General features: G+C 50.7%; 2 protein-coding genes across 2 annotated transcripts in view; both read left to right on the top strand.

Moving 5' to 3' along the window:
- The first annotated feature begins 500 nt into the window (after positions 1–500).
- CPN1 (carboxypeptidase N subunit 1) lies at positions 501–12,464 on the top strand. The gene is made up of 9 exons (XM_064145614.1): positions 501–1,101; positions 3,943–4,139; positions 4,778–4,933; positions 5,416–5,598; positions 7,110–7,221; positions 7,942–8,081; positions 8,375–8,474; positions 10,198–10,316; positions 12,185–12,464. Exons 1-9 carry the CDS (start codon positions 879–881, stop codon positions 12,314–12,316), a joined length of 1,362 nt encoding a protein of 453 aa, XP_064001684.1. The 5' UTR covers positions 501–878; the 3' UTR covers positions 12,317–12,464.
- A 9,435-nt stretch (positions 12,465–21,899) lies between these two features.
- The window catches only part of DNMBP (dynamin binding protein), a 31,050-nt gene continuing 26,133 nt past the window's right edge, over positions 21,900–26,816 (top strand). The window contains exons 1-3 of the mRNA XM_064144636.1: positions 21,900–21,969; positions 22,986–23,209; positions 26,516–26,694. Of these exons, the coding sequence (XP_064000706.1) occupies positions 26,550–26,694 (145 nt within the window). The 5' untranslated portion in view covers positions 21,900–21,969; positions 22,986–23,209; positions 26,516–26,549. The remainder of the gene's footprint in view (positions 21,970–22,985; positions 23,210–26,515; positions 26,695–26,816) is intronic.

Genomic DNA, 26,816 nt, shown 5'->3' with positions numbered 1-26,816 from the left:
TCTGCTGCCAGTTACCCCATGCCTGTTGCAGCTCATAACCATGTCCACTCCAGGTGCACAGCAGACCTCTGAGCAGAGCTGTCCTTGCTGGTACCTCCTCAGGAGACAACTACTCCATCAAATCTCACCTTGCCCTTTCTTGCCCCCTTGCAAAGTCCTAGCTCGACTGCTGGGTAGGCAGTTGTGGGGAAGGCGGTGCCGTCCCTGTCTGTTTACCCCGGGAGTAGTGGGACTGCCAAATGAGCAAGGGGCCAGGACATGGGGGCCAGCTGACCCGCAGAGCCTGCGGAACGTCTCCCTTTGCTTGCCCAGGAGATGGGGCAGGAGAGCGAGAGTGGCTCCGAGCTGGCTGCCGGGCCCCGCAGAGGAACAGCGGGACCTACCCGCGCCGGGCAGGCAGGGCCGGGACAGAGCTGCGGGAGCCCTTCGGATACCAGGGCCGCCCGAGCGCCATCCCTACGGAAGAGCTGGGCGGCAGGCATGCCCGCAGCTGGCTGCCCCCCTCTCCTCTCCCCCGCCCTGCCGCTTGCCGTGCGCTTGGCAGCCCCGACGCCCTCGGCAGCCAGTTTTCCAGCCCTGCGCTTCTTTTGCAGGGAGACACAGTGGCTGCGGGAACCTGTTTACTGTGCGGTTAATAAGTGAGCTGCAGGCAGGCGGGAGCTTCTTCGACGGCAGGGAGCGGGCTCGCTGGCGGGCGGGGGGAGCATTCCTGCTCCGCGGGGCCCCAGCGCACCCCGCTCCCGCCGCCCCCCGCCCGCAGGTGCAGGGGGCTGGCACTCGGAAACTGGAAAGCGCTGGTTGGAGTTTGCACTTTAAGCTCCCGGCAGGGAGGGAGCCGGGGGTTCGGAGCCGTTCTGGGCGCCCAGCGCCGCGGGAGGATGGCTGGGTGGCTGCGGTCCCTCGTGGGAGCTCTGCTCCTGCTCGAGGGGGCAGCTGCCCTCAGCTTCCTCCACCACCGCTACGAGGAGATGGTGCAGGCCCTGTTCCGCGTGCAGAGCCAGTGCCCCTACGTCACCCGCATCTACAGCATCGGCCGCAGCGTCGAGGGCCGACACCTCTACGTGCTGGAGTTCAGCGACTACCCGGGCATCCATGAGCCCCGTGAGTACGGGGGGCGGGGGTTCGCCGCCACGCTCCTTGCCATGCGGCGCTGCTGAAGCACGGGGCAGGGATATCTCCCTTTCCAGACAAGCCTCCTGGCGATGGCAGGGTGTCAGTGGCCGCTCTGGCAGGCACCCCGCAGTCAGCCCTGGGACACGCATGCAAAACCAACATGCGTGCAGGGTGCTTGCGTGAGCTGCGGCGTAGCCCAGGCGCGTACTTTGGACGGAGATCTGATTTTTCAGCACAAGCTAACGCGAGAACCCAGGCAAGTCCATCCTGGCACCCCACTTGCCCTTGGCACCCTGGAAGGGAGAGGCAGCATGCACCTGCACCCTTCGCTGGTGCTTAGTGTCAGGAGGGAAGAATTTGGCCCTTCCTGCTCTTAGACCCTAAAGCCAGGGGATCAGCAAGCGGAGGGCAGAGTGGATGCTGAGCTTCTGCAGCCCTGCGTTCCACTCAGCCCCTGTGACTGGCCGGTCTGAGGGATCTCTACCTGCTGCCACGTGGCTGAATGGAGCCTTGGCAGCAATGGCCCCCTTGAACTGCTGCCTGTGTGGCACAGAGACTGCAGAGACAGACCTTGCAAGCAACCAGGCAACCCTGGGGGGCTGAAACCAGTTTGCTCTCCAGGCTGGGAACATGCACAGAGAGCTGCGTTGCTACCCCGCTCTGTGCCCCTGGGCCACAGATGTGGGCAAGGCTCTGCCAACTTTTTCAGGATCTTTCGCCTTTTCAAAGCCTGCCTGGTGTGGTTAAGTGCAGGGGCTGACAAATCGTCATGTGGAAAACTGGCAGCACTGCAGGGGTGATCAGGACCTGTACCTGTGACCCCTTCAGTGGAGCAGCCCCTCCAAACCCCACAGCATCTCGTGTCTGGCAGCAGCTTTCCCAAGGATGTGCTGCACTGGGGGAGTGCTCCCATCCAGCAGACCGAGAATTTCACCTTCAGGGGTGCTGGGAGGCAGTATGGGAAGCTTTCTACCCTGACCACCTCTATGCCAGTCCTATTTTTCAGTACAGGGAAACTGCATGACCCCAAGGGACACTTTGGACGTCTCCACAGCATATCAGAGACTCATTCAAAGCAAGGTGTGAGCAAAGGGCACTAACAAAGCACAACTGAGTTTTAGATTAGCAGAACCACGGGAGAGCAGCTGGAAGGGCCACAGATGGTGTCCAAGATCTCCCCTGTACAGGCACACAGCATGGACCTGTGGCACTGCTTGTAACTTGGGCTGGCACTTTCAGCCTGTATCATGAAGACATTGGGAAACTCTGGATTCCCTTAAGGACCGCAGTAAATAACTCCAAAACGCAAGCTTAGAGTGCAGTAATTAGGGCTTCTGTGTCCACGTGGACAATGTTTAGGGATCTGAGTAGTGAAAAAGACTGACAAGTCCTACTGCAGTCTCAAACAAAGCAGAGGAGAATCCCTGCTGAGACCTCTGTCTTTAAATAAAGGTTGCACTTACGTCCAGGACATTTTTACAGCTGGACTACCTAACGAAATCAGTTCTCATGTCCCTGAAATCTAACCAGGTCAAAACATTTTGCCCACCTATGATGTCCTACGGTAAGGCACAGTGACAAAAAGATGTGGGGAAACAAAATCTTTTGCCAAAGGTAGAACTTTTTTTAGAATCTGTCTTCAGCATGTCTGGGTGTGGTATCTCCTTCCAGCACAGTACAGGCTCAGGGGGGTTTGGAAATAGCAGATGCCCAGCATGGGGCTGCAATGCCTTTTACCCTAAGCACGGCTGCACACTGCTGCAGAGAGTCTGATCTCTGCTGGTGGCTGGAATACTCAGGGTGTTGTAGGAATCTCGAGTTCTGACAAGCTGACATTTGTAGCAGCACCCTATTTTTTCCTGACCTTTTTGTGTGAAAGTCAGAATCCCCTTTTTAACTTAATTAGTCTGTTGTCTTTTATCCTACCAGTGTTGACTCCAGCCTGCAGTAGGAGATCTTGTTTTCCCACAAGTAGCTGCTTTAAAAGACCCTCTGGGAGGGTGTAATGTGACTCTCATCTGTGCTGCCTCTCCTTTAGCAAAGCAGTGAGTCCTGCTCCAGGCACTGTCAGTCTGTGGTCTCTCTCTCTGTATTTTGAGACCTCATTTCAGAAAAGTCAATGGCAAGAGACCTTTTTGCTCATACCAAAGCTGCCTGAGGGACAGTTTGATCCATACTCAACTCTGCTGCTGAGGGTTTCTCTAGGCTTTCGTCCATGTCCCCTGAGGGCGAGGAAGCCCCTAAATCTCCTCCTTGGAGGCAGGTAAAAAGGAGGTGAGTCAGGAGCTGACAGCAGCAGCTGGAAGCAACCGTGCCCTTCCAGTAAAAGAGCATGGCTTGCTTGAAGCCAGGGATTGATTTTATCCTGCAGAGTAATTTAAAGCTCCTTAAAGCATGCAGAGCCAGGAGTGTGCCATGCTGGTGAGAGGTACTGAGAGTAAACCACAAAGGGCAGAGGTGGGAGAAATGGCCTGTCCCCTCCACTGCCACTCATTGCTGAGTTAGGAGGCTCACTGGTCTTTCTAAGCTGCCTCTTTCTAGCCCAAGAATAAACCATCTGCAGATATATGCTCTTGTATTCTCAAAGGCAAGCAGCAACTCAGTGGAAAGCCTGAGTTACTCCCAGGGATGCTACGGCAAAGTGGAGGAAAACCAGTGTGGGAATTGTGCCACCCTCCTTGGCTGAGGTTTGCATTTTCCAAGGGAAAAGGCCATTTCACATCATTTATTGGGGGTCCCTTGGGCTTGCCTGGGTTCCCTGCATTAGGAATTGGCTCTTCCCTCCTCCCTCACTCCTGGCTAATGGTGTCACTCTCTTGCTCTTTCCAGTGGAGCCAGAGTTCAAGTATGTTGGGAACATGCATGGGAATGAGGTTCTGGGCCGTGAGCTGCTGCTGCAGCTCTCCGAGTTCCTTTGTGAGGAGTACCGCCGGGGCAACGATCGGATCACTGGCCTCATCCACAGCACACGCATCCACATCATGCCCTCCATGAACCCCGACGGGTACGAAGTGGCTGCCAAGCAGGTACCAGGCAGCAATCACTTCCTCCAGCCTGGCAGGGGAAGAAAGACCTGTGGGATCCCATTCACCACAGCTACAAGGAGGGGGTATCCTTCCTCCCTTCCAAATTTGTCCCTCTCACTGAGTGTCACTGAGCAACAGCTTCAGCAGTGTGTCCTGCCACAGGTGGCCCTGGCAGGTGATGGAGGAGGCTTCCTACACCTGTCTTTTCCTCCCCAGAAGTTATTTGTCATAGAAGGGTCACTGCAAATCCCCTGCCCCAGGCTGGGGAGGTGGCAGATGAATACCACTGTCATAAGCAGAGAGAAATGGGGTTGCACAGAAGCACCTTGGTCTCCCCCAAAACCTCACCCATTCCTTTTTTACCACTAGACCTCAGGGAGATATTTTATTCATGACTCTTTCAGTTCAGACAAGTTGTTTATTTGGCTTGTGCCTCGCTCTGTCACCGTGGAAGATGAAGATACTGTTAATGATTTTCCCTGCCAGTACCATTACTCTTCATCTTCCTGCCAGCGGTAACACACATGTTGTGAATCAAAGGCACTGAAGCTCAATTACCATGGCCAGTCCCTGCCACCCTGCCACCCAGCCTGATCTGCCCACCCTGTACTCACCTGTGATGTACTTTTGCCCTGCAGGGCCCAGACAGCAATGGTTACTTGACAGGAAGGAACAATGCCAATGGAGTGGACTTGAACCGCAACTTCCCTGACCTTAACACATTCATGTACTACAGCGGAGAAATCAGTGGACCAAATCACCACATTCCACTGCCTGACAATTGGAAAAGCCAGGTATCAGCCTGGGATGCTGTGAGGCCTGCAGCGTTCTCTTAGAGTGGCTCAGCACACAAGGGAATACACCATCCTTTGGCTTTCACAGTGTTTCTCTCCTTCTCTCTGCCTCTTGCATGCAGGAAAGTATGTAATCCTGTCCTGTATCACACCTCTGCCAGTACCTGCCAGAAGGAGGGGCTGGTACCATAGCAAATCTGGGGAGAAGGTTGCAATGCATAGGGCAGAAGACTTGGCATGTGCTGGCTAATATCTCTGTCTTGGGTTTTGGGGCTGTGCTGGGAGAGCCACAGCAGGGTATGCATGCAAGAGGCCTGCTCTGCATAATAGGGCAGACAGTGGAGAATAGAGGAGGCCACAAGGGCTCAAGCAGGCAGGGTGCAGGGCATGTTCTGATGTGACCACACCATGGCCTGCTATGGAGTGCCTGCTGGCCCAGAAGTGGCTGAGCATTTCTTCCTGTCCCCATCCCTCTTCCATAGGTGGAACCGGAGACACTGGCTGTGATCCAGTGGATCAGCAGCTACAACTTTGTGCTCTCTGCCAATCTGCATGGTGGAGCAGTGGTGGCAAACTACCCCTATGACAAGTCTCAGGACCAGCGGTTCCGGAGCCACCGGCGCACAATCAACACACCTACCCCCGATGACAAGCTGTTTCAGAAGGTGAGCACAGCCTTAATGGGACAGGGCATTCCCACAGACCTGGCAGGGTGCTCCATGTAAGAACTGGCTGGGAGTCTCTAGTCACTGCCTCATTTTGCTGTTGAGCTAAGGAATGTGCTGGAGAAAACCATTAGCAGACTACAGCATTTCTGCCTGCTGCCAGCTCATGAGCCAGGTTGGATCAGCCCCACCGTGAGCCAATATCACATGGACAGACCAGTCTTAACCCTCAGAAGTTCCTTTCTTGTCCATGCCATGTTTGGGGTCCACATAACCCCAGTTCTTCCAAAGCTGGAGCCTGCCCCCAGTTCTGCTGCACCACCATAGTATGTATATGGCTGGTTTTTTTCCTGGTGAGCTGGTGAGGTCTGGCTGGGGATCTGCGGAGAGCAAGTTAAGGAAGGCGAATACCCAGCATGGGCTTGCTGATGCTGAAGAATAAGAAAGACCAAAAAAAAGCACACCAGGAGCATAGACAGACATGAGGGAATGTATCAGTCTGTCTTGCTGATTCCAGCAGTGCTAGCTGAAGCCTGCGGATTTTCTCCATTGTTAAAATGTTGCAGAAAATAGTGCCTCAGTCACTGCTTCCATTAGGAAATAGCCAGCACAAGAAAAAGCAAGTTGCGTTAGAACAGTTAATGAGAAAAATAAGGCTGAGCTGGAGGGGTTCAGCCTTTTCTGGAAGCAGAGGCTGTGCAGGGGTTTGCCAGGACCTGTTGGGATCAGGGCTGCCCTCCGACCCAGATATAGAGAGGCTGCAGTCTGGGGCATAGGCTAATGATACCCACATAGCCTCAGACATCAGAAATAGAGCAAAGGAGCTGTTTTCCTGCTGACAGGATGGGATTATACCAGCATCTGAAGCATAATACAAAGGTATAGAGCTTGCATTAGGTAGTGCAAACACCAGCCTCTCTTCAACTGTGTCTTAAGCAAAGGACGGGTCTTGGATGCAGTGGCCCAATTTTAGCCCTGCCTTCACATCTAAAAATAATCAGTAAACTTAATAAGGCCAGTATGCTGCTAGAAGTCACCCAAACTCTTTCCTAACACAAATTCCTCTGCTATATATGGTATTTGCATCTAATCCAAATTCCCCTGATATATATGGTATTAGCAACAAGACTGTTTCTGGTTAGTTTTCTTTGAATATCTTCTCCCCCTGTTAGTGCCATATCCAGTGTGAGGGGCAGATCTGTGTAGGTCCAGTGCCCTCTGATGCCCTTCTTCTCAGTGGGAGAAGGGCAGAAGATGCTTGAGCCATCATCAAGGCTCCAGTGTGTCAGATATCTGCTCCTCCTCCTTCACCTTCATCTGTGTTAATTTCATAAAGATTCTGGCCACCTCATGTTGCATTTCATGGCAGTGAAATGCAGGAGCTGTCTCCCGTCTGACTTCCCTCCAGCAGTCCCTGATGAAGCTCATGTGGGATGGAGAATACCCAGGACTGGGCAGGTTCCCCAGCCATGCAGTGCTAGAGTGGTGATCACCATCTACTCTCTCTCTAGCTGGCCAAGACCTACTCATACGCCCACAGCTGGATGCACCGTGGCTGGAACTGTGGGGACTACTTTGCCGATGGCATCACAAATGGAGCATCCTGGTACTCACTCAGCAAAGGTAAGGGCTGAGCGGATGAGTACCAGCTGCAGCAAGGTGTCAAGCTAAAGGGAAGTGAAGCAACAGATGAGAAACCTCAGAGCAGAATGGGATGGGGAAGGGCTGTGGCAACAGTACTGTGCACATTACTAGGCACCATTCTGGTGTCTCCATCGTAGGCAGGCAAATGGCTTGGGAAGACTGGAAGTGGCTTGGGAGAGAGACACAGAAATAGCCAAAGGCGACCGAGTCCTGCTGTCTGCTGCTGAACAAAGGGCACAGTCATCTGTTAGTGTATCTAAAAATGCTACAGTGTAACTCCAGCAAGACCCAAAGCTGTGACTCTCTGATTTCTTGTAGATGATGGCTTCTGAAAAGTCTGATTTTAAATCCGGACCCAATCAGGAAAGTGAAAATTAGCAAATTAGGCTAGAAAACAGATTGCAGATGAACTGGGAAGAGATATATAGCCCTTGCTGGTACCCAACCTTTATAAGCTTCTGAAGACAGGTTGGTGAATGATCCAGCTGAAGGAGAGAGTTGGGCAGCCACAAGGGGAGAGGTCTGCATGGAAGAAGAAGGATCTAGTTGGGCTGGCTTGGAGGAAGGAAGCTGCACCTGCAGAGTGAAGAGGGAGAACAGAACAGTTCTGGTAGAAGATAGACAGGAGCCGGATGTGTGGGAGTGGGGAGGGGAAGGGGCCTTGCATTCCCTTAGCCACAGGCCTTTCTTCTCTTCCAGGTATGCAGGACTTCAATTACCTCTACACCAACTGCTTTGAAATCACCTTGGAGCTCAGCTGCAATAAGTTTCCCCCTGAGGAGGACCTGGAGCGGCAGTGGATGGCCAACCGAGAGGCCCTTGTTGCTTTCATTGAAGAGGTAAGGGGGCAATCCTCAGACTTACACACTCCTGCAGGTCCCCATGGACCGTGGTGGCAGGGGACCAGTAGGCACTAGGGCTGAGAGGGAGGTAGTCATGGAGCTCGCTGGATGCTCTAGTTGGTGGTCTTAGGGGAGGCTGTTATGTCCTAGACTGGCTCTGTTGGGGAGAACCAGGAGAGTGCAGGGCACGAGGAGACTGTCCTCAGAATTCTTCTTTCCTCCAGTGCTTGGCAGTACCCTTCTGAGCAAAGGAACATCTTTGACCCACCAGTATGTCTCCTTCCCTGCAGGTTCACCAGGGCATCAAAGGGGTGGTATCAGATGAGAACAACAATGGCATTGCAGGAGCAGTGATTTCTGTCCAGGGAATCAGCCATGACGTCACCTCTGGTAGGTTGGTAGTCCCCTTGCATGCTGTCCAATTTGGATACAGCCTCTCAGACATTATCTGGGTATGTGAGAGGAGGTTAGCAGGCAGGGCTACAATATGTGTGGCCAGCATGGTTTGCTTTCCAAAAACACTAGCTGTGAGAAATAGGCTTGTGCATCCTGAAGCAGAGGGAGCTTAGGAAAGAAAGAGGTGATGATTGCAGTGCAATTGTAAACTTATTGTAAAGGACTTCTGAAAGTCACCTCCTATTTTATCTGAGAGGACAAAATACATTTGTATATAACAGAAGATAAAATTGAGGGAATAATCTACTTAAGCATTTAAGTATCTACACAGCTGAAATGCCTGATAGCTTCAAGCCTGACAAATTTAGAAGTGCCACTTTAGTTTATCCAAGCTTTGGTGATTTCTCCTTTGCTGGCTGATTTTAGCCTCTTTGCATAAGTACCCTGAAACAAATGAATCAGGCATTACAGACTGGCTGCAGAAAAGAGTCGATATTCCAGCTCTTCAGAAATCAGACTGAACTTGCCAAAACTAGCCATAGGTCTGCAACTCAGTAACACTCTAATATTTGTCACTTATTATTCCAACCTGAAAAGGAAAGGAGAGTGTACAAGAGATCACAGAATTGCAGAGGTGCTGTCTGCAAAGGGCCACCTGGGGTCTCCTGTCCAGCCTCCTGCTTGGAACAGGATTGTCTGCAACTTTGACTTTGATCAGCTATTGTTCCCTCCATCTGATTCTTTCTGACCCTTATGGATGGAGATTTCACAGCCTGTCTGCTATGCCAGGGCTGCACCACCTTCACATTGAAGCTGTGCTCCCTGATCTGCCCCAGAGCTCCCAAGCTATATTGCCTGGAACTGCTGAGAGGAGTTTGCCCCCGTTTGCCTTTGTAGCTGCCCTTCAAGTAGCTGCCAGTTGTGAGCAAATCCCACTCCACCTTCTCCCATATACACTAAGCCCACCTGGCTCCCCAAGCTCTCCTTGTGGGGACTGAGTTCTCCCTTTTGGACAGGATCTTTGGTTCTCCTGTTTGACCTGAGGGCACCAAAACTGTACATAGTATCCAAATGCAGCCTCACCAGGACTGAACAGAGGGGGAAAATATTCCTTTTGACCTGCTACCCACCCTTCCTGTTGTCTTTTGGAAGCCCCTGGCTCATGTTTCTCACTTGTACCAGTTAGTCCTGCCTGTAATGATGACTCAAATTTGCAATACCCATCCAGTTCCATATATTCTGAAACTATTAAAAATAAACCATAGTGTGGTGCCTCCCTGTTTGCTGTCCCCTGTCCCTAACCATGACAGGACACCATCCATCAGAATGCTCCTGGAAGAGAATGAGGGAGCAGATAAGCTGAGAAGCAATTAAAACCCTGCTCATGACCCAAACATGGCAAAATTCTGTATGACAGGAATTAGAGAGTGTGTTATCCGTAAGGAGCAGATTGGAGATATGATTGCCCTTAGGTCTGCTGTCACTGACTGGCAAGCGCTCAGATCTGCAGCCTCTGTGCAGTGACACAGCCAGTGCTGGTGTGCCATTGTGGATCCAGTCTTTAGGTAGCCAGCAGATTTTGAAACAAGGCCAAAATTGCCTGGGTTTTAGAGGCTACTCATCCTCAAGAAAGTACATGCAGCAAGACATACTGGAATATCTTCTGTTCTGTGCTTCCCATGCATCCTGACTGTTTTGTTTCCACCTTGTGTTCCAGGTGATATGGGGGATTATTTCCGGCTGCTCCTGCCTGGCACTTACACTGTCACGGCCTCTGCAGAAGGGTACCAGCCCCAGACAGTGACAACAACAGTGGGCCCAGCTGCACCTTCATTGGTGAGTCAGGCTGCACAGTCACGAGGGTGTCTCAAAATGTCTTCACCCTAGGCAGAAAGAAATGTAGCAGAGGATGTCTAGCGAGCAGCAAAGAACAAGATGAGATGTAGAGCTTTGCCAGTGGCTACAGGCTGTCTGCTTTGGCAGACACAGGACTCCCTGCGGCTCACACAGAGGAACAGGGTGAAGGCAATGCCATGTGTCTCTTGATTCCTTACTGATGGCTCACAGCTGCACTGGGCTGCCGTGCCAGCTCCTCTGACCCTTCTCTGCCTCTTAGCTATACAGCCCCTGGCTGGCTTGGGTTGCTGCTCTTTAGCTCTCCCACCTCCCCATTCTCCAGGACATGATGATGTGGAGACAGCATCTGTTCTCTGAGGCCCCATTATCCTCCTGGCTCTGTGGCTTTCAGTGCTCTGCTATCATCTGCACTCTGCCCAGGACCAAATACATTATCAGAATCATAGCAAGAGGCCAAAGTCTGCATTTCTTTCTGCTGAGAGCACCCAAGAGAGATGGGAACTAGGTGCCAACAAAGAACAGCCATGCGCTTTTAGAAGGCAAGGTGTTCTTGACTCCAGTGTGGCCTCTACAGCTCGTTTCTGTGGGCACACTAGATGGATAGATATTGTTTGTAACAATAGTGGCAGTGATTCCTGCCCCTGCTGCTGCCTTGTGAACGTGGTGGGACTGCAGATGGAGTCTCCTCTAAGGATCAGCAAGATCCCCCCAGCTGCACCATCCTAGCATATCGTTTGCTTCACTGCATGTACTCTGGTCAAGCTCTGCCATAAATATACTTCAGCGTTCCTCCCACCCTCCACCTTTTCATCCCACCCTACCCAGCCTCTGAAGTTCATCCAGAGCTGCCCTTTTCTCAGGATTAGAAACCTTCTAATTTTCATCCTAAATTTATTTATGGTCAGTTTATCCCTATTTGTTCTTATGCCAATGTTGTGCTTTAAATAGCTGCTCCCTCTTCCCTGGTATTTATTCCCTGATGTATTTATAGAAAGCTGTCAAGCCCAGCCCTAGCCTTTGTTTTGTTAGGTTAAACATCCAGCTCTTTGGCTTTCCTTTTTAAAACAGATATTCCCTTTACAGTGTTACCATAGAAGACTGATTTGTTCCCTTATGGACTGTTTTTTGTGGATCTCCTCTCACCGCAGCCATTCTGCCTGTATTTCCTTCTGCCAGTGCAGCATCTCCCATACTAACCATTTACCCTATCCCTCCCTAGGATAGCCACACAGCCCCTCTCCAGCTTCACCTTTCCATACAGCCTCCTTATTCCCTGGATGTCTGATATGGTATCCTGCACACTTCTTGTCCCCTTCTCCCTCTTGTCCTGCTTACATGGCTGTAGTGGATGGAAGTTTCTTTCATGGATATATTTTTTTCTGGATCTACTGAAAGACTGATTAAGCAGGAATCCACTAACAAGATGCAACTGAAAAAGGACTGTCTGTCCCAAAGCATCCTGTGTATTCAGTATTCACAGAGACGCAAAGAAATGCCATTTCTCTGCTTTCTGGTGAGAAAAGTTGAAGAAAGAGCATAGCTTACACCCTTGCCTTTCACAGCCCGTCTTCCAAACCATCCCAGGACATTGTATTGCCATAGGAGCAACTCTACATAAGAAGAGTAGCTGATTGTTAGCACAACATTTTCCACAGGAAAAAAAAAAAGATGTTTCCAGCTGACTTAAGAACTGAGTCCTCATTCTATAACACTGGCTGAGGCCCCTTATTGCTTGTCTTGGCCCAACAGTTAGCTTCAAAGGCCAGTGGCAGAGGCAGGTCCTGCAGACCCCTGAGCCAGCAGAGAACACAGAAAGTGTTACATGGTTATTTTTGTTCTTTACCCAGGTGCATTTCCAGCTCAAGCAAAATGTGGTGAAGAAGCCCCTAGAGCGTAAAGCCTCAGGCACACGTGCGAACAACAAAGCCCTTCAGAAGAAGGTAGTGCCAAGAGCAACACGTCGGGGGACCCAAAGATGAGGACAGCTTGTTTGGCTGAAAGCTGGGGGAAGCTGTTTATACAAGGCTCGGCTGATGACTTCAGCCAGTGAACTTTCCAACAGTCCAGCATGAAACTAGCCCAAATTACTAGGTTATTAAACAAGGAAGTATTTAATCCCTGAACAAATTGTGAAGTCATTCACAACAAAATGTGCCCGGGCTGCAGTTCTCTGGGAAGGATGTCTGTTGCTGCTGAGCTTTTCTTCTGCATTTGCTCCATCTCAGAGAACTTTGCTCCCTTTACTTCTGGACCGTGTTGCTACATCTCATGTGAGACACTCAGACACTAGTGCACATCAGGGAGAATGAATCCAGACCCTGGTCTGAGACTGTTGCACTCACAAATTTGGCATGTGAATCCTGACACTAGTTCTCTGGGTGCCAGTGTCACGCTTCTCCTTCAGGTAAGGATGCTTACTGCCTGTAGACCCTGAAGTTAAGGGGAGGTCAGTTTTAAAGCAGTGAGCGCTGTGACCCTCTCTGAACAGAGTTTGTATCACACATATCTGGTTGGCAACACCACAAGTAGGAATGTGGCAATGGGAGGTGCTGGTCCGAGGTCATCTCCTGCCTGATAGCACATTTATCTTGATGTGCTGGGAATTCCTGGTGACTGGTTTGGATTCTTTGTAGTCAGGCTGAAATGATACACATTTACAAAAGCCAAGGATTATCCCCATCTCCTTATGTCTTCAGACCCAAACCAGATAGCTCACTGATGGGTCTGCTCTAGCCAGCACAACTATTAGTCTGAGCACAGAAGCAACTAGGTGAGGTCTGACACCTGGTAGTGAGTAGGAGTGTGAGACAAGCGATTTGAGATTCCTTTGAGACAAATACCCTGAGACTTGGTCATGACAATGTACAGTTAGGAAGTGTGGGTGCTTGGTGCCAGCAGTGCAGGTGTGGTACTGTGCAGGTAAAGCACAAGCCACGTGAGTTGTAATTGTGTTCAGGAAAGACAAAATCTATAGTTCAGTGAGGTGGAGTGCTACTGGCTGGGCCTTAAAATGCTGCTTAGGCTATGTGGGCAAGTCCAAAGTGGAAGCAAGAGTAGAAACAAAGCTGGTTATTTTCAGGGTGAAAATACCCTAAGCAGGCAAAAACTTTCTAGCATTTCTTCTAGAAAATAAATAACTCCAGAGGGATGTGCCCCAGTGATTTCTTTCTGCTTGTCTAGTTATCCCAATCTCTCCCAGCCTTCCATTGCACTGGCTCCCTCCATGCATCAAGCCTGTCCAAAAAGTGTCCCCCAGACACCCCTTTGCTTCTCCTCCTTTGCAAACATCTTTTAATCTAATGTGATCAACCCCTACCACCCTACCACATAGGCAATATTCTGCACTTCATCCCTCACTATCGCTTCCTCTTCTGTATCTGCTACAAGAGGCCTGCTCCATCAAGTTCATATCCTTCCTTTATTGAGAGCTCCAGAGCTGGATGCAGTACTCCAGGCGATGTCTCACAAGATCAAAGTGACAGAATCACCTCACTGGATGTGCTGGCAATACATCTTTTGATGTAGGCCAGGATGTGATTTGCCTTCTGGGCTGCAACTGCACACTGTCTGCTCATGTCCAGCTTCTCATCCATCAGCACCCCCAAGTCCTTTTCCACAGGACCAGATTTCCTGGTGGACTTGAAGGCAGGATGAGGAAGGCCACCTTGTGCCACACAGTCTAACCCCATGCAATGTGCAAAAGGGTCTCTTGTCACCACGTGTCCAAGCCATTGTGCAGGAAGATGTTGCTGCCCCCGACCCTGGCACTAGCTTAGCTGGCTGATCTAACTTTTTGGCTCTGAGGATGGGATGCCTATGAAACTGAGGGCAATGAAGAGGCTTCCAGGGTGCAGCCTTCAGTTGGCCAGTTCAGCTGGGTGGTCCCTGGACAGGGTGATGCTCAGCCTGCACAGAGTTACCCATGCCACCTGCATCCCTGCTGTGTCAGATCACCTTACTGAGCCTACTGGCTGCAGGGTGCTCTCATGTTGCCCTCTTGTGGTCCTAGGAAATCTAGGACCGTCTCTATTCCCCTTACTTTCCACAGCGAAGTCAGAGGAGGGGGATTTCTTCTTTGGAGTGGGAGAGCCATCCAGGACACAACATCACTCACCCTGCTCTGGGTTTGGCAGTACAGCAGCAAAACTAGAGTCTTAGCCACAAGGTTTTTTCCCTCAAGAGGGATCCTATGAGAAACAAACTTATGGAGGACTCTCTCTTTCTGGGCTGATTCTCCTTCCAGCTCTGAATATTTTTGTGTTGAACAGTTTGGTAATGCTCCACTTGGCCGTAGATGGGGTTTCCACATGAGGACGTGGTTACAAAATGTTTCTGAGGCAGCACTCTTAAGCACGCCTCTCAAAGACTTGCCATGAACTTAGCCCCCAGTGTTGCAAGAAGCAGGGGCCAAAAATGGCACTGACCCTTTGGACATAACAGCGCAGTGGTTTCACGTTTTGAGGCTCCAGTCGAGGCAAAAGCAGATGACAGGTTTGTATCAGGAGATACAGTGAACAGTCACTCCTCCCCATATTCTCTGGAACACTCATTCTTTTGTAGACCTCTTCCTCCACCTTACGACCTTATTCCAAGCTCAAGAGTCTTAGCCTACATGTTAGTTCACGGTACGGTCTGTTCCCATACCTCTGAGCATTCTTGCTGCTTGCCTCCAATTCTTCTGTTTCCTTTTACCTTTTCCAAGATGAGGGGACCAGAACTGTATGTGGACATTGGAGAAACATAAAGTAAAGGTAGGCCCAGAACAATGAACAAAAACTCGTCCACACAAAATTGTGATAAGCAGGAACCTCAGATGGGAGGGCGGATGGGAGTCTTGTGCATGTGATGCATGCTGATTTGTGTCTGGCATGGAGGAGGCAGAAAAAGAGAAAATACAAATAGCTGAACTCAAGAGTGAGGCACCTTTGCTGGGTGTGTCAGCAGAAGTAGTTCATCATGGCAGTGACTTGAAAGGGTGCAGGAGAGATTGGAACGGTGAAAAAAGCTCAAAAGCTGTCTCAGCAGGCAAGAAAAGCAGAAATTTTGGGTCAGAGAACAAGATCCAGAGCCCTGTGGCAAGGGCTGGAGCCCATTCTTCAGCTTCAGCGAACCATAAGTAATCACCTATACCTATGGGGCAGAGAGCACCCAGCTCAGTGCAGCTTAGGCCCTCTGCCAACGGCATCGTGGCATGTCAGCAGTGGGGCTCCCCAGCTCAGAAAAGCAGATGACAAGACAGCATCCAGCCTGCGCACGCTAACACGGCTGACAGCGATGCATGCCACACGCTCTGTAAACCTCGCTCCTGGCTGGTGGCTAGCCAAGCTGGGATCTGGATGGTTGCTATGGAGAAGTATAGCTACATGCACAAACAAGTGCCAACAGTGATAACTGCTCGGCAGGCTAAGAGACTCAGGGCCTTAAAACACGCTGCTGAGGAATGGCATCTCTTGGGGCATGGAGGCTTTTCTTGGACTGCTAGGAAAACCAGTTCAGGACCTACTGGTTTCAGTGTGCCCTGTGATGCACAAACTGGCCCTCCTTGTCATCGTTTTCTGATGGGGAGCTATTTGTTCTTCACCATCATGATGCTCTGGCACGATCTTACAGTGTCTCTAAGCAGCCGAGCCAATTCCTAGCAGCAAAACTGAGACTGCACCAGATGGACAGTGTAGACCCACTCATCAGCTGCTGCCAAAGCTGAAGTCCATGAGGCAGTGACACTTTCGGGAGAAGGCAGCACAGGGGAAGAGGAGCCCCAGTGCTGCTCATGTCTGCGAGGCAGCAATGCTTTGTAAGGAAGAAATCAAAGAGGGTTTGCACGGGCAGCTGCCTGCCTTGCGGTCGCGCACCTGGGCGCTCTAGCACGGCTGCATGGCGCTGCAGGCTAGAGAGGGGCGCAGAGCCACGTTCCCACGCCTGGCACACCACGCTGGGCAGCGCGTCCCGTGTCGGCATGTGCCCGTGGACAGCCGTGAGCACGGCCTTGCAGTGTAGGGCCGGGCGGTGCCGCAAAAGCAGATGACCCCATATCGCCCGGGGCCGGGGGGCGGCGGCCCCAGGCTGAGGGCCGGACTCCGCGGGTGACCTTCGGCCCGTCCTGCCGCGCCTGGCTGTAGCCTCCCACAGGCACCATGCCAGGCCCGTCAGGCCACACCGGGCGGAGGCAACTGGGCGGCAGAGTGCGCGGCAGGGCCGGGCGGGGCGAGGCGAGCCCGGGCGGGCGCTAGGGGCCGGGCCGGCCGAGGCCCGGGAGGGGCTGGGCGGCCGTGGGGGGCGGAGGCGGGAGTGGGACCCGCAGGGCCGGAGCGGCCGCCGCGCCCGAAGCGGGCCGGGAGAAGGTAGGGACTCGCTGGAGCGGGCAGGGGGAGCCAGACGCTCCGTGCCTGCCGCCGCCCGGCCTAGCCGGCCGCTGCCCCATAGACCGCCCGCTCCCCCGCTTTCCCCAGCGCTGCGCGCCCCCGCGGCCGCCTGGCCTGCGCCTCCACCGGGCCCCGGCCGCCCGCTTCCGCCGCGGCTACCACCTCAGCCCACCGCCTGCCACCCTGCCCGGCTCCTCCTGCCTTCGCTCCCCATACCGGTACCCTCTACCCCGCGCCTTAGCTGAGGCACCGCCTGCCCCGGCGGCTGCCGTGGGCCACGCTGCCAAGCTCGGGGTTGGCGGGTGCCCCTGGCTGGGATGCTGCCAGCTTGAGAGTGCTGCTAGCTCGGGTGGGTGCGCCACGTTCGTGCCAGCAGGCGGGCTGTGGCAGCGAGTGGCCCTCCAGCGCAGCGCATCCCCCTGGGGGGCTTACTGTGCCCCGCTAGCACTGTTCCACAGCACCCACGCTATCCCGGGTGCGCTTCGGGCACCTTGGCAGCGTGAAGCAGCTGTGGGACACAGCAGGAGCCATCCATCTACTCCCCACGTTGCGTCCATTTGGATTGTGAGCGCTTGGGCTGTGTCTGTGCAGCCTGTGGTAATCTGCGTGGGCACCACCAGGCAGTCCTGCAGCCATCACTAGTTGGGTTTGCCTGGACAGCTTTTTACGGGGGAGTACTTGATCTAGTAGAAACAGTGCACGCAGCCAGGGCCTGGAGTGGTCTGTCACCACGATCCTGAAGCAGCTGTGAAGGGTAGCACAGGTGGCCGTACACGGAAAGCAGACGCTTCAGGGTGTAGCACTGTGCTTTCCCCAGGTGCTCCTCTGAGAGCATCTGCTCTGCTTGCACCAGCCTGAGAAGAGCAACTTAACAAGAGTTCTTGTTATTGCACAACCAAATCCAAATTCATCTACACCACTGTCACCCTGACACTATCACCTGTACTTCTAACAGAGGTGAACAGGAGGTGTCTCCTCCAGTGGCCCTGCCAAGGGGATGGAGGCTTGGCTCACCCTCAGCACCTTCAGTGAGGTGGTTGTTGCTCCTGTGCTGACCTTTTTGCTGACCCTGTGCAGTGCCTCAGCAGATCTTGTCCTTGACACGATTTGGCCTCCAAGTTCAAACATCCCTTGCTGCTGTTCCTGGTGTTAGAAGTACAACCCCCACCTCTGTCCTTTCACATGTTCTCCTTTCCACAGTGCTGAGGAAGCCTCTAGTTGTCAAAAGTGCTAATGTCTGTTTTGTGGTTTCTCATGTTTCCACAGCTTTCAGTTTCTCTGAGAAGTCTCTCTCCATGGCTTCCACTGCAATTCTGTCTTTTCCTCCACAAAAGGCATGTAAGAGTTTGTAGATACAGAATATGCAGTTTTGCAGATGCTTTGCCAAGTACAGCCTCTGTACTGTGAGATGTCACCATCGTCCCCCTCATCTTGACTCACTCCTCTGACTGCAAGTGTGTCTAAATCATTGTGTCTAAATGTGTCCTGCCTTTTTGCAAGGTCTTCCACTGATAATGCTCACATTTCTGAGCTGGCTTCTTCTGCTGTTCTGTTCTTGAAATCCTCTGCTCTGCCAAGGCCAAAGGTTTCACTTTTCTCTCCAGCTGCTCCGCTTACAATTAGCAGTGACATTAGAAACAAGTATGAACATAAAACGATTTTAGAGAAATGTCAGCTTTTAAATGGGATGAGAGGAACTGAGCAGGAGAGGAGAGGAAAGGAGTAACACTTGAAGCCTTGCAGAGCACCAGCTTTGCTAGCTGATGATACCTGGCTGTGTGATGTTTTGGGGTTCTGTATGGAGTTAAGATGTCCCTGCAGTGAGTGATTGTTCAGATGGACTTTGTGATACTAGTGATGTGAAGTTGGGCAGGACATCCAATTCTGGGCCCCTCAATTCAAGAGAGATGTTGAGGTGCTGGAACGTGTCCAGAGAAGGGGGACAAAGCTGGTGAGGGGCCTGGAACACAAACCCTATGAGGAGAGGCTGAGGGAGCTGGGGTTGTTTAGCCTGGAGAAGAGGAGGCTCAGGGGTGACCTTATTGCTGTCTACAACTACCTGAAGGGACATTGTAGCCAGGTGGGGGGGTGGCCTCTTCTCCCAGGCAACCAGCAATAGAACAAGGGGACACAGTCTCAAGTTGTGTTGGGAAAAGTATAGGCTGGATGTTAGGAGGAAGTTCTTCCCAGAGAGAGTGATTTGCCATTGGAATGGGCTGCCCAGGGAGGTGGTGGAGGCACCGTCCCTGGAGGTGTTCAAGCAAAGACTGGATGAGGCACTTAGTGCCATGGTCTAGTTGACTGGGTAGGGCTGGGTGCTAGGTTGGACTGGATGATCTCAGAGGTCTCTTCCAACCTGGTTGATTCTATGATTCTGTGATCCTGAGTTGTGCATACCTTAGGACCTTAACTGATAACTTCCCCTTGAAGTCCAGCAAAAGTATTGTTCTAATCATATTATAGAGATTGCCTAACCGCAATTCTGAGTAACAAAGCTTTTACTCTGAAGAACCTTTCTGTTGGGAAGTACCCGTAGGAGCTCAGAAAGAAAGGAGTTCATGTGTCAGCAGAGACCCTGCTGGGGATTTAGGTTCTTTGTAGATAATGAGCAACACAGAATAAGAGTGAGGGCAGACAAAGAGTAGAACTTCCAAATCAGACTCAAGTAACTTCCAGATTTCTGTGCTCCGTGCTCAGCAATCAAATCATTATAATGAGCTTCTGTCCAAAGGTTATCTCAGAAAATATTGTTCAGGGCACAAAGGCAAATATTCCAGTCTTAAGAATCAATCTTGTTTCCCCAGTCCAATCTGTTTTGTATATGTACTGAAAGTGTAATAACTGATTTTATAATTGTATACAGAATATTAGCCCAGCCACAGGTACCACCCAGCAGAAGTAGTGCTGCCGTAGAGGTTTTGTCTGATGCTTATTCTAAGTTGTATCATTTTAGCCTGCCTGAACAAGAGACAACTGTGTTCCTCAGGGTGTGAAAAGACAAGATTTGGTAACAGGGTCTGTAAGGTGCACATAGCTGAATTTGCTGACTTGTCTCTGAAGCTGGTTTTCTGGCTTTTGCATGCTTGGGTCCTGAGTGCCAGAGATTAAATATCCGTCACTGGCTTCTTGCTCACATATTGTGGCAAGGTGTTCTGCACTGCATTAAAAATTGATGATGTGCTCTAGTTTCCAGATTACTTTCATTTGCTTTGCCATCTAGCCCAGCATAAGCTCTTCGAGTAGTGGAAGGCCACAGTTGTCCTTGGGGGCCCTGGTTCTGGGAGGCTTTATGAGCCACCCTAAGTGTGTTCATTTCACTAATACTTGGTATATCAGGTCACAGTCAAAGCAAAAGAAGCTATTTCTTTTATAAGTGAAGGGATTCCTCTTACTCCTGGAAGGCATATGGGGTGCAGAAGAGGAGATCTCATGTTTCCCACTGTGTGAAGATTAGCAGGGGGAGGCTGGGATCTGCTGAGAGAAGCAGCAAGTTCTAACAAGAAGCTGCAGTGGTCAGCATTTCCCGGGTGGGAGGCTTCTCTCCTCTGCACCATTCGTTGCTTACTGCGTTGGCTGTTTTATCAGGATTCATAGGGTCAGCTCTGCAGTTTGCCAGAGCCGCAGTCACTGCTCTGGCACTATCGCCAGGCAGTCTAGGCAGCCTGGCTCAGTGGGATATTGTTTATCCCACCCAGTACCTCCAGGAGGTTACAGAGCATTGTGCTCTGCTCTGAGCAGGGGCAGCGACTGCGTGTAGTGGCAGCTCTGAATGCTGACATGCTGGTGTGAAGGCTACATCCTACCTTTGAATGTGGATGAGGACTGCAGGCTGTGAAGACACAGTGGAGTAAGGACAGAAGGAGGGTTGTGTGGATTTGGAAACCATTGGAAGGTACAGAGGAAAAGGGTAGGAATGCTTTGGCATGTACAGTAAGCTGTAATGAGCAGAAGAAGGTATGAAAAGACCTAGGTGAAATGCATTGTGTATATCAATTTTCAAGGGAGAAATTTTTGTTTCATTTTTTCAATATTAATTTCTTTAATCATTCTACGAGCTTGGCTTTTGTACATTTCTGGGAATCTGACTCCTTCCTGGTCTGCTGCTCAGTCAGGCTCTACGGTTTTTATAGAGATTGAGACATCTGCTGCACAAGAATCCACACGTTCCTCTTGTGTAAACCAAGTGTGCCTGTGGAAGCCCACACGGCGTGTGTGTGAAACCCTTGCTTCAGCATCTTTCAGCAAATCCAGGGAATACAGAACTCCCATTTCTAAGGCACAGGAACTCATCAGATTCATTTGCTCACCCTTACCATCAAAATGGGCATTTTTATTACCATCTTCAGTAAGTCTCCTTCTGTCTAAGCAGTGGCACTTTGACCAAGTGCCTGACCATCATTTGTGGTGCTGGTGAGTCCATTATTTGAGACTTTTTACCCTGCCTAATTTTAGCTGTGAAAAGAGCAGAAAGATATTAGAAGTTATCAGAGCCAGTGTGTAAATATTTGCCTTCTCCATGTTTGATCCAGTCAGTGCTGAAGGTCTCAAAACAGTATTGTAACAGTTAATAGCTGTCATTCCATTCTGGTCCCTCGTTTCATTAATCCACACTGGACTAGATACGCTTCACAGCTAACAGCAAAATGGGAATCCTCCATGGGATTCCATGGAGGTAATGTGAATGTGCGCTGAGCATGCACGCAGGCAGGCTAGGGGGAGTGATTAATATCCTGGGAATGCTCTCTCTGCCTAGCTGCACAATGCTGTTGTGTCAGGCCCGGAGATTGGCGCTGGACAGGCTACAGGCAGGCGCCAGGAACACGTTACCTAGTTTGTGCAGGGTCAGGCAGCGAGACAGAGACAGCGTGTTCTCAGCAGGGCGAGTTCGCTGCTGCGCTGCAGCTTCATACTTGCACAGTGAGGCTCTCTTTGGATGCGGGTCTGCTGCTGGGCGGGGGCAGGAGTCCTGCAATTCGCAGTCCTGGCCTCCACCAGTGTGAAGTTCCAATGTTTGCTCACTTGTGGAGGAGTCCAGCCTCTCCCCGCTCCGGTGGGCAGGGATCACCCATCCTCGAGGTTAGAGGGGATGGTGTTTGGCCAGCAGTCAGGAGCTGTGACTCACTGAGGATCACAGGCGGAGCCCAGATCTCTGCAGTCTGCTCTTTCTGCAGGAACCTCTGCACAAGCTGTTGCTGAATGTGTTTTAACTAGATCTAGGGTGGATTGAGAAGAAGCTCGGGTTCACGATTTAGCCTGGAGAGTTGGACTGAGTAAGTTTCCAGTCTGGAGTATGCTGGGAGGCTTCCTTCTCTAGATGTGGCTTTGGAGACAATGTTGGTAAGCAGCACTCCATGGAGTAAGACAAAGCCGTGGTCCTAGAAAACATGTTTTGTGTTCAGTTGATGTTATGGAGCAATCAAACCCTGATTCATTGCTTTTCAATGTAGGGGCATACTGTCTAGACTTGGATAGAGTCAGGTAGTGACCCTGCCCTTCTCTTTTTTTCTGGCTCTTTCAGAAGTTAGTTTATGCTTTTTTACATCATGGGCTGAATCTCAGGGAATGCATTTCACTTGGAATATGTTGTTGCCCAAGTTTTTATTACAGTTGCAATTGATAAATGCATGGCAGGACAACTGCAGTTCTTCCTGCCCCTCTGGATCTTCTGTCTCAGTGGACAATCTTGTACATTTTAATGAATGGGTCCCCAGAGCTGCAGGTGAGTTAAGCAAGTGATACTGCTGTTTTCAGGGACAGGATATGAGCTCTAGGCACTGGGAGGGCCATGTCCTCAGCACGGATGCTACAGCAAAAACAGGGTCTGGGTCTGCAGAACACATGCTGTAATCCTGTTCTTCAGCCCGCTCTTACACTACACATTTGACAGAAGAGAGACAGTGAGTTTCACTGTACCATCAAGTGCTCCTGAAGAAACTACTCTGAGGCAGCAATTAAGCCTGCTACAGTATTTTTTCACCCCTTTGTCTGATGTGGCAGTGGAGTTTGTGTATTCAGTATGGCAAAGACTTCTGGGATCCTGAGCTCAGTTGGCAGCCTGTGTGGTGGAGGGCAGCCTCAGTAGCAAGGGGCCGTAACTGCTTTGCCTGTCACCGTTGCTGCGCTGTTCCTTTTAGAGCCTGCAGCAGCATGTTCCTGCCACCCCATCTCAAAACAGTGCAAAGTTCCTTCCTTCTCTTTATTATTTCCAAGCTAATTAACGACTCTTCCATCTTTTTCCTTGCTCCACATGGTCATGTTTTTAATACTGTTGCTCTTTCTGCCTCAGTAGATTTCCTGCTATCCTGAACTGCAGCTCTTTGTGCTTCTGATTCACTCCAGTCCATTCATCTCTTTTTGGTGGCAAAGTGCTGTCGGCTGCTGGATATTGGACTCTTTGTTGCAACAGCCAGCACAACGCTGGTGACAAAGGGACAGCCTGTGCCCTAAGGAGCCCACGTGTTAAAGGGAAAGCAGTGGAGAGCAGTAGCAGTGAAGAGCTGCACGGCAGAGGTGAGGGTGGCTGGGGGCCAGGGCGCAGCATGCTGGCCGCATCAGAGGCACGGCTGGGGGTGGGGAGGGACGTGCCGAGGAAGCTGTTCCGAGTACAAGCCCGCTTTGTTCTCAGGAGGTGAGTCGGACTGGATAAACAGAGCAGTCCCGTCAGCAGAGAGCCTTTCCCTGGCTGGAGCCCCCACTGGCACTCTCGCTGGAAGTTGGCCGCCCCTCGTCAGTAGGGATGTTTTTCTCCTCCCTGTTATAGCTTCCCCACTTCCTGGCTGTCCAGGGCATAGGTGGGCTGTGTGCTGCTGTGTGGAGGAATGGGGAATCCATGAGCCCCTGTGTTCACTGTGAATGGCAGTGTGTGTGTTGTCACTGTGCTCTCTCTACTCTTAGCTAGCTGCGACAGTTTGATAAGCCATGCTGAGTACGGGGCCGGTATCACTGACTGGGCAGCATTTAGAGGGTGACTTAACTGTGCATGTAGAGGTGCTTGGAGAGGGACAGAGGTTGCATCCCATTGCAGGGATGTTACGTCCAACTAGCCTGAGCAAGGACTTCTCTTTTGATCAGGGAGAAAAGCAGACTGTACCAGAAGGATTGGTGGGGAAGCATCTGATGTCCCAGTATTGCAGAGGGCAGGGCTGTGAAAGCACCTTGGAGAGATGATGGCAATGCTGTGCTCTGCCTGAAATGGCAGTGGGATGGGAAGATTAAGAGAAGCACTCACTGGTGTCGGACATACAGATGTTGATGATGGACTCGGGCATGTGTGGTTGGAAATCTGCAACTTGGAGAGGGACCTGGGGGTATTGGTTGATAGTCAACTGAACTTGAGTCAGGAGTGTGCCCAGGTGGCCAAGAAAGCTGCTGATATCCTGGCTTGTATTAGAAACACTGTGGCCAGCAGGAAGAGAGAAGTGATCATCCCCTTGTACTCAGCACTGGTAAGGCCACACCTCGAGTTTTATGTTAAGTTCTCAGCCCCTCACTATAAGAAGGACATGGAAGTGCTGGAGCATGTCGAGAGAAGGGCAGTGAGGTTTGTGAAGGGCCTGGAGGACATGTCCTGTGAGGAACCACTGAAAGAGATGGAGTTGTTCAATCTGGAGGAGAGGAGTCTGAGGGGAGATGCACATTTCAGTTCCTCTCTTGAGGGGCCAGGGAAGAGGGGAAGGGCAAATGAATCTGCAGAACTGCTGCTGCTTTGGTGTGACATGTTGCCTTGAGGCTGTCTAGTATAAAGTAAAGATGATACAGAAAAGTGTTTTGGCTTAGCAGCTGTTTCCAAAAGAAGGGAAAATCAAGGACATAGCCCTTGATGAGGATGTCTTTGCTTGCCTTCAAGTTCCATACCAGGGGGGATTTCAGCCTTGACTCCCACAGCCCTGGACAGGGTTTGCACCCTTGTTTCAGCCTGAATTCTGCCAAGAGCCATAATGAAGCCTTCCAGGGAGGGGGAGAGAAGTGGTCAAGCCTCATACATAGAAGGCTGAAGGGACATTTCCAGCCAGATCTGAGGATGGCCAGGCTTGGGTCAGCCTATCTGAGGATGGGAAGAATTTGCTGATGGGGAAGAGAATGGTGGAATGAACTTGGCTGAATGCTCTTTCACAGAATCATGGACTGGTTTGGTCTGGAAGGGACCTTAAATATATCTAGTTCCAACCCCCTTACTATGGGCAGGGACATCTTCCACTAGACCAGGTTGCTCATGTAATGCATGTTGTCAAACAAATTCACATGCAGTACTGTCCTTCCAAAAGTAGTCCATCTGACTTAAAAGGAAGTAGGCAGCTGCAGTTAAGTATGCTAATCAAATTTACCAGGATCAGTATTATAGTCAAGAGCATTATGACAGAACTGACAAACAGATTTGCTTGTGTGAGTATTGTATCTTGGGAGCAAACTCGTGAGTACCTGATGTAATCCAGCTTTGTTAACTGGAGAAGGAGTTAACTTGGAAAGGGAATTTTTAGCATGGGCTACGAACACTTAATAAAGCACAAGTGATTAAATATTTAGGTTACAAGCTGAGAATCTATCTTCTGTATGTGATCTGATACTACTAATGCAGACCACTGATCTACACATCTAAAGGTATTTTAATATACAGTGAATGTGACAATGAATTGATTAATTAGTTACCTTTTTCCTTAGGTGAACATTTCAGTGAAGGCAGTGGATTGATAGTTATGAGGTACCTAATGAACCTTAATAACATTTGTATTCAGAAACTCACTAATTTCATGCAATCATAAGCAACTTGAAGGCAACATGAAACAAGGAGTGATACTGAACTGTCTCATCTCCAACAGTAATTAGCCATATTTCAAGCAAAAGATAATATATCACAGATAAGAAGGTTCACATTTCATACAGTGCCTATTACCAGAAATGCAGAGCCAAATGAACTCTTATGTTATACTCCTTTATAAGCTCTTCTGTCACAGAATATAATATTAAAATGATGATTGTGAAGTAAGTTTTAAGACAGAGGAAACCTTTGAAAATTGATGTCTTTAGCAAGCAGTCAGGACAGCTATTAACTTTGATAAGGACTAAGGGAATATTTGTGGGAATTAAAGCCTATGCAATCATGTTGTGTTGTCTTTCCCACTGCTAATAAGGGAACGGCACTTTAGTTCACCGCTGCTCATTTCCACAGTGACTCAGACAATGCCAGCCTTGTCTTTTTTTAAAAGGCTACAAATAAAACAATTCTTCTCCAGTATCTAAAATTCTTTGCTGCTTATAAAGCCTAGTATGCATCACTGACCATATGATATGGGGGCCTTGGAAATTATTTATGCCGTGGGAATGAGGCTTCCCACGTTGAGTGGACATCCAGATCTTTTCCTTTCATGACTATTTTGTGCTATTTCTCTTGCTGGACAGAAGCGTGACGCTGCTCCAGCATACAGTTCCTGTGGCATTGAGCTGTGGATGCCTGTGCCTATCCCACCAGAGCACAGGCAGTGGGACTCTGCCAGCCCAGAACCCTGCCCTGCACATCAGGGAAGTGCTGAGCTTCCCCTCCTCCTCTTGCTTCCTTCCTGACAGGAATTAACTTCCAATTTTCTTGCTGCCTCTCCCCTCATAGCAGCACAAATACGTGTCCCCACAGAGGTAACCAGGGGGGCTGGACAAGGTAGGTTAGAACATAGAGGCTCCTGTGACATGGTTTCCATGGCAAGGAGGTTCAGGGAGCTCAGGACAGGACCCTCTTGTACCGTTTTTGCCTCTTGCACTCAGGAAGAGTTCATGTGATAATTTCAGGTGTTTCTGGCTTCTAACAAGCTTTGTGCTGTGTCTCAGCCTCAGGTATTGATCTGCCTTCAAATCCCGCACAATGGAGACAGGCTCAGTGGTACGAGCAGTCTTTGATTTCTGTCCCAGTGTCTCTGAGGAGCTGCCCCTCTTCGTGGGAGATGTCATTGAAGTGCTGGCTGTAGTGGATGAGTTCTGGCTCCTTGGCAAGAAGGAAGGTGTCACAGGTAAGAGCTGTTACGAGCAGGAAATGCCTGCACCTGAATCTGCAGACAAGCCAGCTAACCATCCACCCTCTGAGCACACCTCCCCTTGGCCAGCACTGTGCAGGATCAGATAGGTTTTGATT

The sequence above is a fragment of the Pogoniulus pusillus genome, chromosome 6 (assembly GCF_015220805.1).
Source record: "Pogoniulus pusillus isolate bPogPus1 chromosome 6, bPogPus1.pri, whole genome shotgun sequence".
Classification (NCBI taxonomy): domain Eukaryota; kingdom Metazoa; phylum Chordata; class Aves; order Piciformes; family Lybiidae; genus Pogoniulus; species Pogoniulus pusillus.
Note: the sequence above shows the minus strand (reverse complement) of the source record. Positions and strands in the feature narration are given on the sequence as shown.

Coding starts and splice junctions, on each gene's coding strand:
- CPN1 (XM_064145614.1), top strand. CDS start 879: ATGGCTGGGTGGCTGCGGTCCCTCGTGGGAGCTCTGCTCCTGCTCGAG. Junction 5,599..7,109: donor ATGACAAGCTGTTTCAGAAG/GTGAGCACAGCC, acceptor CTCTCTCTCTAG/CTGGCCAAGACCTACTCATA. Junction 7,222..7,941: donor CTGGTACTCACTCAGCAAAG/GTAAGGGCTGAG, acceptor CTTCTCTTCCAG/GTATGCAGGACTTCAATTAC.